General features: G+C 42.6%; 1 protein-coding gene across 1 annotated transcript; it reads left to right on the top strand.

The window, feature by feature from the left end:
• Nucleotides 1-835: 835 nt before the first annotated feature.
• Nucleotides 836-14,294, top strand: LOC119498201. Its single transcript, XM_037786794.1, has 11 exons — nt 836-1,153; nt 1,341-1,516; nt 5,685-5,756; nt 9,369-9,514; nt 9,699-9,760; nt 9,859-10,021; nt 10,109-10,289; nt 10,577-10,720; nt 11,466-11,664; nt 11,799-12,003; nt 12,088-14,294. The coding sequence occupies exons 3-11, from the start codon at nt 5,709-5,711 to the stop codon at nt 13,895-13,897; spliced, it is 2,958 nt and encodes a 985-aa protein (XP_037642722.1). The 5' UTR covers nt 836-1,153; nt 1,341-1,516; nt 5,685-5,708; the 3' UTR covers nt 13,898-14,294.
• The last annotated feature ends 884 nt before the right edge of the window (nt 14,295-15,178 follow it).

Below are 15,178 nucleotides of genomic sequence, written 5' to 3' on the forward strand. Positions count from 1 at the left end.
TTTTCCTCCGGTTTGTGAAATCTTGCAGATGCCATTAAGAGTACCGGAGGACACATGTTTGTTTTTCAGATTACCTGTCTCATGCACTATTGTCAGGATATAGTGACCGTTTTATAAAAATAGCTTTTTTTAATCATAGTTATTTATAGTATCAATTCTACCCACTGCTGCTTTGTACAACACCTCTCTGGGGAGAGGGGGACAAAGGAGGACGGTCTGCATGACAGATAATAATGCACACAGTGCACTTTCATAGACTAAGCTACTGGAGTTACCCTGCACTATATTCATTTTTAACAGTTTCTTCTGCACTATATTCACTTTTTTAATAGTCGTGTATCTCAGTTGTTACCCTGCACTATATTCAGTTTTAACAGTTTTCTTCATCTCCTTGTATTTTTATATCTGGTATATTTTTTTGTACTTTGCACTACTAACTTTTTTACTGCCTTTTTACTAACTTGTTTTGCACTGCGGAACTGTGATGCTGGAAACTTGAATTGAGATAACCATATTTAAGGATCAAACCTTTCGTTTGAGAGAACAATCTTGTCTCTAATTTGGATGAGTTCTATTGAATTTGAATTAATTTTCTTTATTTAGTTGTGAGTCTGGACTGGATCTGACTTTGAAAAAAAAGCTGCATGAAGAACTTCCCTCTGAAGTATATTTAACCTGAAAACAACAGTGCAACGCTGCCACCAGGTGGAGAAACGTGAGATTACAGAATCCACAACATCCAGCTGTCTCCCTGCATTATGTCGCGCAACAAAGAGAAACAGAGTCAAACACAGCAAATTGAAAAATATTAAGATATTCATTATTAGAATGTCTTAGATAAATACTAAAAAAAAAAAAAAAAAAAAAAAATCCCATATAGCCAACCAATCAATCGCTCTGTCAGCTGCTGCCATTCATGAGCAACTGAATGAGGTTTTCTCCTCCGTCTCACATCATCATCATCATCACCACCACCATCATCGTCGTCAGTGCTGGTCACGTGGTGCGCAGGGAGCGGGCGGTGGGTGTGTCTAATCGCGTGTGGTTTCATTCATAACTACAGTCTTCATTTGAAGCCCAAATTAAAGTATGCAGACGGAGCAGCAGGCTGCCGGTGGACCGGACCGCCGCTTCTCACCGAGTCTACAGCCGGGTGAGTCACATCTCATCCCGCTCTCATCAGCACCACTTCACGGACCTATGCAGGCTACAATGTGCTATACTATATTTTATTATATAAGATGTCTCAAAGATAATCGAGGTGGTTTTAGTGAGAGATGTTTGACCCAGGCACATGTGGGTTGACATCCTGTGATGGTGATTTTATTCCCCGCATGCAGGCTGAGAGCAGACGACGCAGAGATGATGCTGGACAGCTCTGATCGGCGGGTTTTCGGAGGAGAGAGGAAGATGCTGCTGCTGATGCTGATGAGGCTGCTGCTGCTGAGCAACGCCGGCTGCAGCGGGTCGCTGTAGAGGAAGAAGCTGCTCCAACACCTCAACGCCTCTATAGACCGTAAGATACAGCAGCACATCTGGACAACATCAGCATCCAGTCACACACACGTCAGGGTGATATGACCCCTCCTCCTCCTCTTCCTCCTCCTCCGCCTCCCTCCATGTAACCTGATGGTGCTTATAAGGGTGTAAACACCACAAGCATCACTACAATCCACTAATGGAATGAAAGTATGTCTGTCTGTCTGTCTGCCTGTCTGTCTGCCTGCTGTTAAAGCCAGAGATGATGATGATGTGAGGAGCCACACACACACACACACACACACACACACACACACACACACACACGCGCACACACGCACACACACACACACACACACACACACACACACACACACGCACACACACACGCACACACACACACGCACACACACGCACACACACACGCACACACACTTTGGATGTATTTTTTCTCCACCAGTCGGGGTCAGTGTTTTCAATTCTATTCTGGTTACTTATACTTATTAAAATCAGATGATTATGATGCAAAGAAGTCAAACATTATTAGCCTAATTAATATTAGTTATAGCCTGCTATTATTAGGGCACAAATGTTCAGCAGAGGAGAAAGTGTATAGAGCCAGATGAGGCCATTTATACTACTATTACTACTACCACTACTACTACTACTACTTTTCTAGGGATGCACTGATACCGATACCGGATCGGATATCGGGCCGATACTGACTCAAATAGCTGGATAGGGTATCGGTGACAATGAGGCCGATCTATTCAATTCAATTCTATGTTTATATACTATATACATTACATACTGGAATTTGAATTCCTGTTGTTGCTGCATTGAAAAGGTTGAACACTTCATTTGTAATTCTTGATAATTTAAAGATTTTTACCAAGTTGCTGCTGTACGATTTATAATTTCAATAATAAATAACAATCAGGAAATGTATACCTATGTATTTATTTGTTACGTTTATTTTTACAAAGCTAGAAAAAGTAATGTTTAAGTCAATTGGTACTCGGTATGAGCCGATACCCAAAGCCCAGGTATTGGTATCGGTATTGTGACTGAAAAAGTCAGATCGGTGCATCCCTATATCTACAACTTTAAGAATGACGAATTAGACTAATAGGAAAAAAGTTACTCTTAATTGATGAATACATAATTAAATGAAATGATTAAATAATAAATATATATTTTATTAATTACATTTTTGAGTATTTCTTAATAAGTATAATCATAATAATAATGTGACAAACAAAAAATGCAATTATGATACATTTATTATTCTCAAAAGTAGCATAATGATGATTCAAATATTAAAAACCCATTAACCCACACTTTCCTCCTTTTATTTCCCCTCGGGCAGTTTTAAATCATCTTATTCCACACTGTCTGACAGTGAAATAGTGTATTGATGATGTTTACATCACGGTACATTTTTTTTTTTTTTCATGGCTGCACCATTTAATTACTAGAACACAAATGTTCAGCATAGGAAAAATGTATAGTATAGGATAAAGCCATTCAGCAGGATATATTTGGTATTTTTTGGGAAACTTTGGCACCTCAATTAGAATTAAAATCAAGTTTTGTGTTGGTTTGAACACTGTTTGGCTTCACAGCATGAGTTTGTCATGACTGACACACCATGGATCAACATTATATATTATACTATTTCATGTCAGAGATGCATGACGCTATTAATGAGTTTGGACTGGCAGCATTAATTGCAGGTTCTTTGCTGTAACAGGTCATTTACTATATGAAAATTATTTAAATGGGCTTCTGCTTTGAAAAAATAAAATTAAAGCCAATTCTCTAAGTGTGGTTTAGTGTATTATCTTGGCTGTAATAAGAAAGAAAAGGAAAATGTAAGTCCACCAGCAAGGACATTTTGAGACCTTGGACAATATAATGCGTAAGACCATTTAATTCTTCTGCAAGGTAGCTTTAAATCATTTTAACTGTTTTTCAGTCCCAAGAGAGGACAGATGTTTTCAACACATCTGTCTCGAGGGAGAATGAATCATGTCAAAATAAAAATAAAATATCAGGCAGAATCTTGTAATCCTTCATTAATACACTTCCAGTGTTACTTTAAGTCCCCAGTCCCCTATTTATCACGTATAATCAGTAAATATATAATAGTTTAAATCAGCTGTAATATAAAATGTTGATACAACATATTTAAATTTTTTAACAAATACCGTACATTAATAAACATTAAAAAAAACCTTGTATTTGCTTACAACTACATCATACTGTGTTAAATAATTTATTATATTAAAGTAACGTGTTACCAATATTCAGCATGATTTGTCTGTGGCTCTCTATTGTCGGTGTGCTCTTGCTATTCAGAGCTTCGTCCTCGTCATTGTTACCTTGAGCTGTATGAGATATTACATAAAATATGACTCTCACATGGAGAGGGAATGTGCAGCAGTGTTACCACTATGTGTAAGGAATGCAACCATGGACTGATGTTACACAAGCTGCACTCGGTGTAAATGATTATGATCTGTCAGCTTTTTTTCCTTCTCTTACCACACGTCTCATTTCACAGACTGCAGTCTAAAGACGGAGATGAGAGATTCTTGAGTATTATTTGATATTGTGTGTGTGTATAATGGTCCATCGTCAGGAGATGTCAGTAAATCTTTAGACACATCAGTAGGGTTTAATGTACAGCACTCAATCCAGACAAGTGTTAGGTTTATGTCATTTCAGTGTGTTAAAGGGGCATTACACCAATTTTAAACAAGAGGCCCAGCTACGGTTCAGCCTGTTGTGTAGTAATGCTTTCTGTTGCTTTGGTGATGTCATCAGGGTTAACTTTGCTTGAGATGGATGCAAATTGTAACAGAAAGCATGGAGGGTTTAATGAAAGACATTGTCATATTAGACAAAAAGTGACGATATCTTAGCCTCTGCTGTACCGGTTTTGACCATCTGTCCGTTGCAAATCCTCCAATGTCATGGAAGTGCAAATATATATATATAAATAGGAAGCATTGCCCCAGTCAGGGCTGTAGTCAGGAAATTAGAAATACTGAATCCATGAGTCTAAAATTGCTCAGTGCAACCCAAGAGACCCACGAAATGTTTGACTGGATGCTAAAACATTTTTAAAGTTATATTTTCTGTAAATTTGATCTCACTTCTTGATAAATGTTGTTTCAAATAATCATTTACATTACCAGGAAGATACACTGGTGTAACTTTTCTGACAAAAAAAAACAGTAAAATTGTAAAGCTAGTGACTAAAATAGGTTAATTCGAAATTCAGAGCACATCTATTGCCTGTAACTGTTAACTGTAAAATGAGAAAGTTTGTGACCCGGCCGCCATGTGGAGAAAAGTTGAGAAAATACCAAGCACCGCCCACCAGCCGGAGCAAACGTTCTCTTTTTACAGCTAAACAGTACACTACAAGATGTTTATGAAAACATTTGAGGAGAGAAATAGGCATTACAGTAACAGAATATTGATTCATATTTGATCAGCGCTGCCTAGTTTGACCGTTTGATCAGAGTTCGCGAGTGATTGACAGCTGCCTCCGTTGAATGAACAGCCAATAGGAACGCTCTCTCTCTCTGAAATGACCTGTGATTGGTCAAAGTCTCCCGTCACCGGGCTAGATTATATTAAAGCCTTCAAAACAGAGCCATGAGGAGGTGCAGAAGTCTAGTTTTCTCTCAGAACACTTCAATTACAATATGCTGAAAGGTTATGATGGAATTTTTGCCCAATGATACCATAAACTTTCTGCCTACTGCAGGTTTAAATCAATGCACACTTACATTTCTAAAACAGGCTAAATCATTTCCTGAAACAGCTGGCCACTGTAGTCTTTAGAAAATGTTACTCAAACGGGAGGAAATCGTGTTTTTGTTGGGGACTGTTTACAGCTGTGGATTAATACACATCTGGTGCTTATTTATGGCAGCAGGACGTGTGTGTGTTACTGAGTCAAAATAAACTACAGTCCCCACATTCATTGTAATGAAGGAATATGTCACCTGGTGCAACAGTGTGGCTCATTGATGTGTTTTTAATAGTTTTTAAACGACAATGGTGGTCAGAGGAATAAGATACTGTATAGTATAGTACCTGCACTTTTACTTTGCTGCAGGAAATAATTGTATTATTGTCTAGAAAGAAGCGGCAGCTCTGTCTGACTTCCCTTTCTCCATCCTCTGCAGGGTTAACACACGCTGACCTGGACCATGAGCAATGATTTGCCTGTTCTGACAAGTCTGACTGAGAACTCCACTGTGAGTATACCGCTACGTCTCCGACACCATCAACACTCAACACTCTCTACACCTTCACATCAGCTGGTGTTTACGTGACAACTCATCCACTATACTTTATACGGATCAAACTGGACCTCAGCCAAGACTAATAGGTAGACACAGTAAACACACCACAATGTCCCAGTAACAGGTATTATATCCCAGGTGGAGCTGTAGTGGAGGACAGCTTGATCTGTATCCAAAGAGGATTTGACTCAAAAACCGGACTGAGTGTGCAGCTGGCTGTGTGTGCCATGTAGCCCCCGGAGGCCAGGGGGGGATATCTGAGCCAGCGGCGGTGATTATCGGACAGTTAAAGCTGTCTGTGCAGAGGGAGAATTGACTGTTGTTTGCCTCGACAGTGTGTGTTAGAAACATGGTCTAAAGACTGGCGAGAGGCTTCGCTGCTCAAGCTGATTGATTGTGTTGTTCTTCCTGTTTGGCTGAGCTGGTAAAAACAGCAGATTTCATTAAGCTACAGACGCTGTGACTGAGTGTGTGTGTGTAACTGGGGGTGTATCAAGGCATGTTGTGATGGAGACGTTATTCTTACACAGACACACATACATTCAGCTTCAAACACATTATACTGTACACTACAGCATCTAATGAATGTGTGTGTGTTACATGAGACTTAGTTTAACACGTTCAGGCCTGAAGCAGGTTTGAGGTTTCAAGAAAAAAAGGTGTTCTCATTCGCACCAACGCACATAATCATCATCAACCTTTTCTGGTTTTATAAGTAGAAAATGTCAGTTTCTTCTATTCAGCTGCGATCTCGTGACTGGCTTGCTGTTGGATTGAGCTTGTGGTTGAGGTTGACACAGACTGATTGATGCTTTGTCTCACAGAAGTGCCTTTACTATTTACAGTAAAGCAGAGTCAACCCAAAACCAACTCTTTATCACACACACACACGCGCGCACACACACGCGCCCTCTGTTTCCTAATCCAACTGCATTAGTTAGTCAACAGAAAATGAATCGTTTCAGTCATTTTTCAATTAAAATGTCAAACATTATCTGTTTGCTGCTTCTCCATTTGTGAGGATTTGCTGCTGTAAACTGAATATTTTCTGGTTTTGCACTGATTGTCAGACAAAACAAGGAAGTTGGAGAAAGCAAACTAGAAATTGAAAAAACCTACAAATATAATTTTCACCGTTTTCTGACATTTTATAGACAAAGTGTTTGATTGAGGAATTAATAAAAGTTCATCCTATCCTATCGAAGTAACGGGCAGATTAATGAAAATAATAATTAGTTGCAGCCCTATAGTGTCTGTACATGCAGTCAGCAGCAGACTTTGTTTTTTTTATTCATTAATTATTTTTTTATTTAACCTTTTCCAGGATATTATTCCCATTGAGATTTAAAATCTCTTTTCCAAGGGCGTCCTGGCCAAAATTTCAGCATACAAAATTCCCATAAAAGAGACAAGTAACAGACTTAAAAAAAACAGCAAATTGCATCAACCAATGGATTAGCAGTGTTCAGTAACATGTAGCCTACATTCAGTGTTCAAATAGTCCTGTTTTAAAATTGTGCATGCTTATAACATCATTTAGTTTAAAGAGACTCTGTAGCTCACACCATGATGAGGGTGCAAAAACTTTAAAAGCACTTTCACTTTTGAGCGCATAATTTGTCCGCATGACCGAGGGTTGCAGCTACTGATAGTTTTAGGAGTCAGTAGAGAACATAGATAAGGAGGCAGTTCGTGTAATTTTGGCCTTATTAAGAAAAATGTACCAATGTTCCCTTCTACGGTTGTATCAGGAGGACAAACCAACTTTCAAATGACCTTTAATGACCTTGCTGCTGCTCCCGTCAAGGCCATCATCATCTAAAGGTCGGTTTCTGCTCAGTGAGGAGCTTCTCCACTCCACGGTCTCCTTTAAATCTGCGCACGATGACAACCTTTAACATTTTCATATATTATGTAACGCTAAATGTTGCAATAGATGAATATTCCCTTTGTGACGGCGAAAAGAGGCCAATTATTTTCATTCTCTTTTTGAAACTGATATCGGAAGAAGAGCCAGGAAAGTCTGGTGTGGGGATTGCTCATGTGTGTCTGCATCCTCCTCCGATTTCCATTTTTAGCCTGCGGAGGCCTCATTTCCCCCTCATTGAGAAGAGCTGGGAGATTGAATTAAGGGTCTCGCTGACGTTTCGATTAGCATCCCCAAGCTCACTCAGCCAACACTGAGAGTATTAATCAGAGAGAGTAGAAAGCAGTTGACTCTGTATGTGTGTGTGTATGCAGGCAGGATGTATATGAGTGTGTGTGTGGATAAGAATCACTGTGAGGAGGCAGGGACTCATGGAAATCTTTCAGTGTTAATTCCACTCCTTATTAAATATCACGGCGCCTAGCTGGCAGCGTAATGCGACAAAGAGTTTCTTCATTGCTGCAAAGCTCAAAGGGAGAAGAATCAATTACTGTCCCAGCAGGACGAACACAGCCAGCAAGCTCACAGCAACTAAACGTGACAACAGAGATATGTACGCTTCTGCCTTATTGTGCTGTTAAAGGAATGAGTTACGAGCTCCAGCCATGCTGTGTGAACACAGTATTGGGAATTAAATTGATGATGTGCAACCTCGACAGTGACAGTACAGAGAGTATCAGGGGTTTGAAGTTGGATATTTTTAGTGACGCATGATATTTTCTGTCAATATTAGATTTTTATTCCTGTCAGCAAGAAAAAGTTATATTTTTAACTTTTAAGGCAAATTCTTTATTTATATTTCAGGATATATCTTTTTTTGTGGTGTCCTTTGATCCAAGGGAGGTAGGGTTGGATTTAGGGCTTCAACTAATGATTATTTTCATTGTTGATTAATCTGTTGATCATTTTCTTGATTAATTAATTTGTTGTTTGGTCTATAAAATGTCAGGAAATGGTGAAAAATGGCAATCAGTGTTTCCAAAAGATCAAAGTGACATCCTCAAATGTCTTTTTCTCTCCACAACTCAAAGATATTCAGTGAAGAAACCAGATAATATTCACATTTAAGAAGCTGGAATCAGAGAATTTTTACTTTTAAAAAATAAAATAAAAATACTCAAACTGATTAATTGATAATCAAAATAGTTGGCATTTCATTTAATAGTTGACAACTAATTGATTAATCTTCTAGTGGGATTGGAAAACTGGTTGGTGTGTGATTTTTTTTAATCTTTATACACTGCAAATGAGCTGGACAAAGAAGCTCCATTGTCCAGTATTTGACAGATAAACTGAACTCCACTGGTGGAAGAAGTAATCAAAGAAAAAAATTAACAGAGAAAATACAAGTAAAAGTCCTGCATTCATAATATTGCTTCTTCTCAGGGAGAGTTATTACCTGATCTTACTGTTTTGGTTCATTCAACCATTCAACCACTATATTTTTATTATAATTTTAAGTTCAAGAATTGATTATATACTGTATTTTGTATGTTAAATGTATTGAAGTGAAAAGTACAATATTTCATTCTGAAATGTAGTGAATTAAATCAGCATGAAGTAAAGTTCAAGTACCCCAAAATTGCATTGTATTGCCTGAATATAGCTAACATCTGTTCTCTGCTGCTCGTGATCAGGATGTGCCTGTGTCGGCGGGCCACGTGGACAACTATGTGTTGCTGTTGGTGCTGCTGAGTGCTTTTGCCGGGGGGACGCTGGTCCTGCTCTCCCTGCTGCTCCTCTTCTGTCACCGCTGCTGCATGGGTGGACGACGCTACTCCAGGTGGGTGCCGCCTCGCTCAGTGACACACTGTGTTGGACCGACAGGCTTAGTTCGTTTGCAAACACACCGGGATTACAGGAGCCAACGTGATTGTGACAGCAGTGGATTAAAGCTGTGATGTGATGAGACATTTGTGTTTTCAGTGAAAAGGGGACAAAGAGTAAAAATCTTTTCCCCCTTTCAGAGCGAGCGATGACCCCGAGAAGACAAACACCACTTATGCTGAGGATTCTCAGCCCACCCAAGGTCAAAGTTATTTTCTCAAGTTCATACATACACACGTCTTCTGGTCCACTGTCGTCACTCACGTTATTTCTCCCGTCCTTGTTCTCTTTGTCACTCAGAGATCACCATTCATCTGGATGACTCAGACGCTTTCTCCGCTACGAGCTGTCACGATGGAGAGTCAGAACGATTCGTCTCCACCGGGTCTACTGGCCGCAGAGTCTCCTTTAATGAATCGGCGCTTTACGAACAGGAGAAGGCGACTCAAGACAAAGGACGCAGGTACAGTTCGACAGTTGATTTTTACATTATTATTATTGGGGTGAGCACTGGGTGGAATTAGATTTGATGATTTATCCTCTTTCCCAGGTACACTCTGACGGAGGGAGACTTCCACCACCTGAAAAAGGCCCGGCTGACCCACCTTCACCTGCCTCCCGCCCCGTGTGACCTGAAGATCCTCACCATCATGGAGTGTGACTCAACGGAGAGCAGCACCGTCAACATCAATGAAGCTGCGGCGCCCAAACTGCCCCTCACCATCTACCAGGTAACTTTACACTGGCTGGGATTAATCTCACTCATGTCACCAAATCTGGGACCAGTTGCATAATCTTAGTTAAAGACTAGTCTTGGCCTTCAAATGGTGTTAGACTAGTCTAATTAAGCCTGTCTGTTGCATAAATATTAAGACTGACTTCATTTGAGGTAGGAAAGTTAGCCACCGATCCCCCTGGCTACGCCTGATGTGAGAGCTTTGTTGCTATGACAACAATCTGTTAGGTAAATCAGCTTACAACTGTTGTTTTTTTCATCTTTGTTGATTTCTCTCTCCAGCCCACTGAGAGAAGAGTCCCTGACTGGCTGGCACAGAGCCTCAGCGGAGGTCTGCCTGGAGACCCCCATCACTCCACCATCCTGGACCAGGGCCTCAGACAGGCATCATCAGCCATAAATGCACAGCACACAAGGTCCCAGACAGTGAGTTTTCACCTTCCACCACTTTGTATTGACAGTTATGAAATGGTCATTTCATAATACAGGTCAATACATTTTTATCCACTATAGAAACATGACTCTTTGGAGGGCAATGATGTGTCTGTTGGTTGGTCGGGCAACCACTTTGGTCCAGACCAGCTCAAAGTGAGGCTGTGCCTAAGTACAGCCTCACAGAGTCACCAGCTGTAGACTCTTGTTTTTATCACTTCATCATCATGGGACAACATGCTCAGTGTTTTTATTGAGTTTTTGGTTCTCAGGCAAAACCAATATTTTCATCCTGGCGTCTCGTCGTCAGCGAAACGTCAACATTTCAGGGTCAGACTCTCAGGAATGCCAGCTCACATTTTTAGCATATTTTTAGCTCCTGCTTGAAACATTTATGTTTAGATAAAAAGAATTTCCTCGAAATCCGTAAACCGCTAAATGTTTTCTTTACAGTGAAATTGTGAGCCTGCTTTCTTTGGCCAGAAGCACATATGCACAGATAGATTCCTCGGTGAGGATTGATCCACTTGTATCACATATTAACAGAGCTGTGAAAAGCAGCTGCCACAGGCTCAGACCCACTGATGCACCGTGACATCAGTCATCGCTGCAGCTGAGTGACAATATGACAAACTGCCGTCCCCCGAGGGCTTCGCCTCGGCTCGTCTGCCTCAACCCCTCCTTAATGTCTCATCACCTCCCTCCCTCCATCCTCCTCTCCCTTCATCTCTTCTGTCAGATGGAGGCTATCGGGGACAGGGGAGAAGCTGAGAGCGAAAGGGGGATGAGAGGAGAGTTGACTCAAGCTCCGGGCCAGACTTCAGTTCTACATTTCTTCTCTAAACTGCGGCGCCATGCCAGCCTGGAGGGGGCAGGGCCTTACTTCAGGAGGTGGAAGTTTGACAGCAGTCACCGGGCTGCCAGCCTGGATGCCAAAGGTTTGGATAAATGTTATAAATGGTCTGATGAGTGAGATTCGATTTTGTCTAACTATGCAAAAAATAGCTACAATAAAAAAAAAATCGGAAGAAAAACATCAAGTAGACATTTTATCTTTTCATGTGATCATCAGGATCCCCCAAGAGAAGGCCCTTCCAGAGACAGAGAGCAGCGAGTGAAACCACCGATCACACCGAAGACGACTCTTCGTCTCTCCGAGATGAGGTCATTGACTCTTTCCCACAGTCCCCTATCCAGACCAGCGGCCTCCAGTCCCTCTCTGCAGAGTCTCTGTCTCACCCCGACACAGCACCCACATCCTCAGTCTTCCTCAGCAGGTACATCCCTTCACCAAAATCCCATGTCTTGCACCATGAAATTCCCACATATATTGATTAACTGACTGTTCTCCATCTGTGCAGGTTAAAGCTAGAGGCCATGGTGGAGGTAGGTGGTTGCAATGGCGCCAGAAGAGAGGATCTCTGTTCGCCAACAAATGATTGTCGCAACCAGAGGCAAGAGGAGGCCACGGCCAACGGGACGGGAGAAGAAATAGAAACACAGTTCGGCGCAGTTATAAGAACAGAAGCAGCGGGAGTCGAGCCGGATTTGATAGAAGATGACGAGTTGTTCGAGGCACAACAAGGAGCTTCTGTGCAGGAAAGCTTTGAAGACATGTGGAGGACAACTAAAGATACAAAGACATCAGACGTGAGGAAAAACAGTGAGGCAGATGACGGAGACGAGGTGGTGTTGGGAGCCGAAGCCAGACGAAGGGCCGACTCAGGCTCATCCCCCTCCTTCATGATTCGCCGGGAGAGCTTGGAGGCGCCCCCCTCCCTTTACAGAGACATTTGGAGCTTGCGAGCCTCTCTGGAGCAATACGCCTCATCCGACCAGAGCAGCACAGATCGGGAGTCGAACCGCAGCGATGCCGACAGCGTCTCATCCCTCGGTGGTACAGGAGCTCGCTCAGGCCTGGACAGCTGCTTGTCCCAAGACCTGGACGACGAGCCAGAGGGAGAAGGGGAGGGAGAGATGTTGGAGGGAGGAATCAGAGGGGCGTCAGGCGGGGACAGTGAGGCGGGAAGTGGAGCCGGGGGAGAAGGAGAGGTAGGGAACCGTAAACTCCTCCAGATGGACAGCGGCTACGCCTCCATTGAAGCGCCGTCCAGGCACCCTGAGGAAATGCGGCTTTTTGGGCCTCCTGGAGCTCCAAGAGGGAAGTCGGCGTCTGAGAGAAGATTGTTCTTCACCAACTCTGGGAGAAAAGGTTCGGTGTGCGAGAGCATCGAGGCCAAGCTGTTCCAGGAGGAGCTGGAGGACGAGATGACCGACACCACAGAGACGGAGGAGAAATCAAAGGAGAGATCTCAAACCGGCAGCCAGTCTCTCACCCTTCAAGAACCATATCAGCTTCTGAAATCCCATCATCCTCAGAAAGCTGCAGAATCCCAGCTGATGTCTCCGCTGACGAAGCCAATCCCACAGCAATCTAGTCCCCACAAACCCCGTCTCCGCCGCCGCGACTACAGCATCGACGAGAAGACGGACGCCCTTTTCAACGAGTTCCTCCGTCACGATCCGCGGTTCGACCAGCCGGATTCTCCGCTGCGCTCCAGGCACCGATCCAGAGTTCACCTCCGGAAGCAGTGGCAGAGACACAAGCAATACAGCGACCCGGGTTCAGGCGCCGGGGGTCGGTACTCGCCATCTCTGGAGAGGCAGAGGTTCACTCCGCTGCGGAGAGGCGACAGCGCCGGTTACCCTCTGGACACCAGGTATCACAGCACGCTCTCGCGCATTGCGAGCGCCGCCGACGAAGAAGCCAGCGAGGTTGCGGCTTGCGAGGATGCAGCCAAAGACGGCGCAGAGAACAAAGATCCGTCAAGCGGAGGAACCGCGGAAGACGCCACAGGAAGTACAACCTCTGAGGGTACCGACGCGACTAAGAGTTGTGAGGGTGACGGCTGCCAGGTCTCTACAGAAAGCACAACTAGCCCGACCACGGTGACGACGCAGACGAGCCACATGGATCCGAGAGTCAACAACAGAAACAACAACAGCAGTCAAGCTATTCTATCCGAGAGCAGCCTGACAGACAAGATGGTCATGTCGGTGGAAGACAGGCTCTACGGCGGCCTGCGCAGTGCAGAGAAGCTCGGCCTGGGAGGAACAGAGCGCGTGCTCACCGTGTCTCGCACAGCCGCACCTGGCTTCAGTCCCATATAGCCTGTTCAAAATACCATCTTCTTCATCAACTTTATTTCAGATCCATTATCTATAGATGGCAGACTTGAACAAAAGGCACTTCATCATGCGTCCCTTACCGTAACTGATGCATCAAAACACAGATATAGAAGAAGTCTCTTCCGGCGTTTCCATTCTAATTTCCACTGTGACGCCATGTGACACGTGATGCCCCTTCTTTTTTTTTTATTATTATTTATTGGTAACCATTCCTAAAATCAAATGCACTCATTACATAGCTTTGAAAATATAGACCCATCTTTAGAAAAATTAAATATTTTCAGACTTAACTGTGAATTTTCAGCATGCTACTACTGTATGTCCAAAACAATGTTTATGTTAATACTGTACAGTTTGAACTTTAAAAACAAAAAGCACTTTGATGGGAAGAAAGATAATGATGGAGTTTCTGTCGCCCATTTCTCTCATTTTAAAACCACATCCTCAAGTGTCCTTCTTGTCTCGATCACCACGAGGGTAAATGTCTCCGTGAAAGCTTGTAAAGAACACCGACGGTGTAAAAGAAAAACATAATTCTTCAGTGCTCGCAGCCCTCTCTCATTAATATCAGCAGACCTGGAGAATACATACACTATATCATAAGTAAAAACAGATGGGATACCCAATCTATACAGCCAACACAGCTGTTGGTGCTTGCATCAAGAATTTTTTATACTCATATTTCATCTATTTTTATAGGATTTTTGTTAGTCATTTGTCCCCGTTATTCATCGTAATCAAGGAGGTGGTATCCAGGAGCTTCCGCGAGCGAAGTGTGGCACACTGCTTGCTGAGGGGGAGACTGACAGATGATACTTAAAGTGACTGACACAGGAGCCTCTCAGGCTTTTAGACAGATGGTCCAGTGACAGAGAGTTGAAGCTGTGAAAGTGGAGGTTGAAACTGAATAGCAGTGGCACAGGATATACTCACTCAGTATTACTAAATAAAAAAGAAGTCTGGTGATATTTTATATTTTTCTTATTGTCAACAAATACCACGAAAAAGACCAAAATTAACAATTAATTCATCCTATTGTCAAGAATTACCTGTGTAAACAAAGCTCGATAAAAGGTGAGCCACGTTGCTGTGTGTGCTGTTGTGAATCCCACATGTATCCTAAATTTGTGCTGCTAGAGCATGAAATGTGTGCCAATCCACAGCTGAAAATAATGCCCCAAAAATGCAATATTTACTCCCATAAGAGTTGCTAAAAACCAGAGTGCCCAGCTGTTTTAGGAAATTATTTAGCATTTTTAAAAA

Source organism: Sebastes umbrosus, chromosome 12 (genome assembly GCF_015220745.1).
Source record: "Sebastes umbrosus isolate fSebUmb1 chromosome 12, fSebUmb1.pri, whole genome shotgun sequence".
Taxonomy (NCBI): Eukaryota; Metazoa; Chordata; class Actinopteri; order Perciformes; family Sebastidae; genus Sebastes; species Sebastes umbrosus.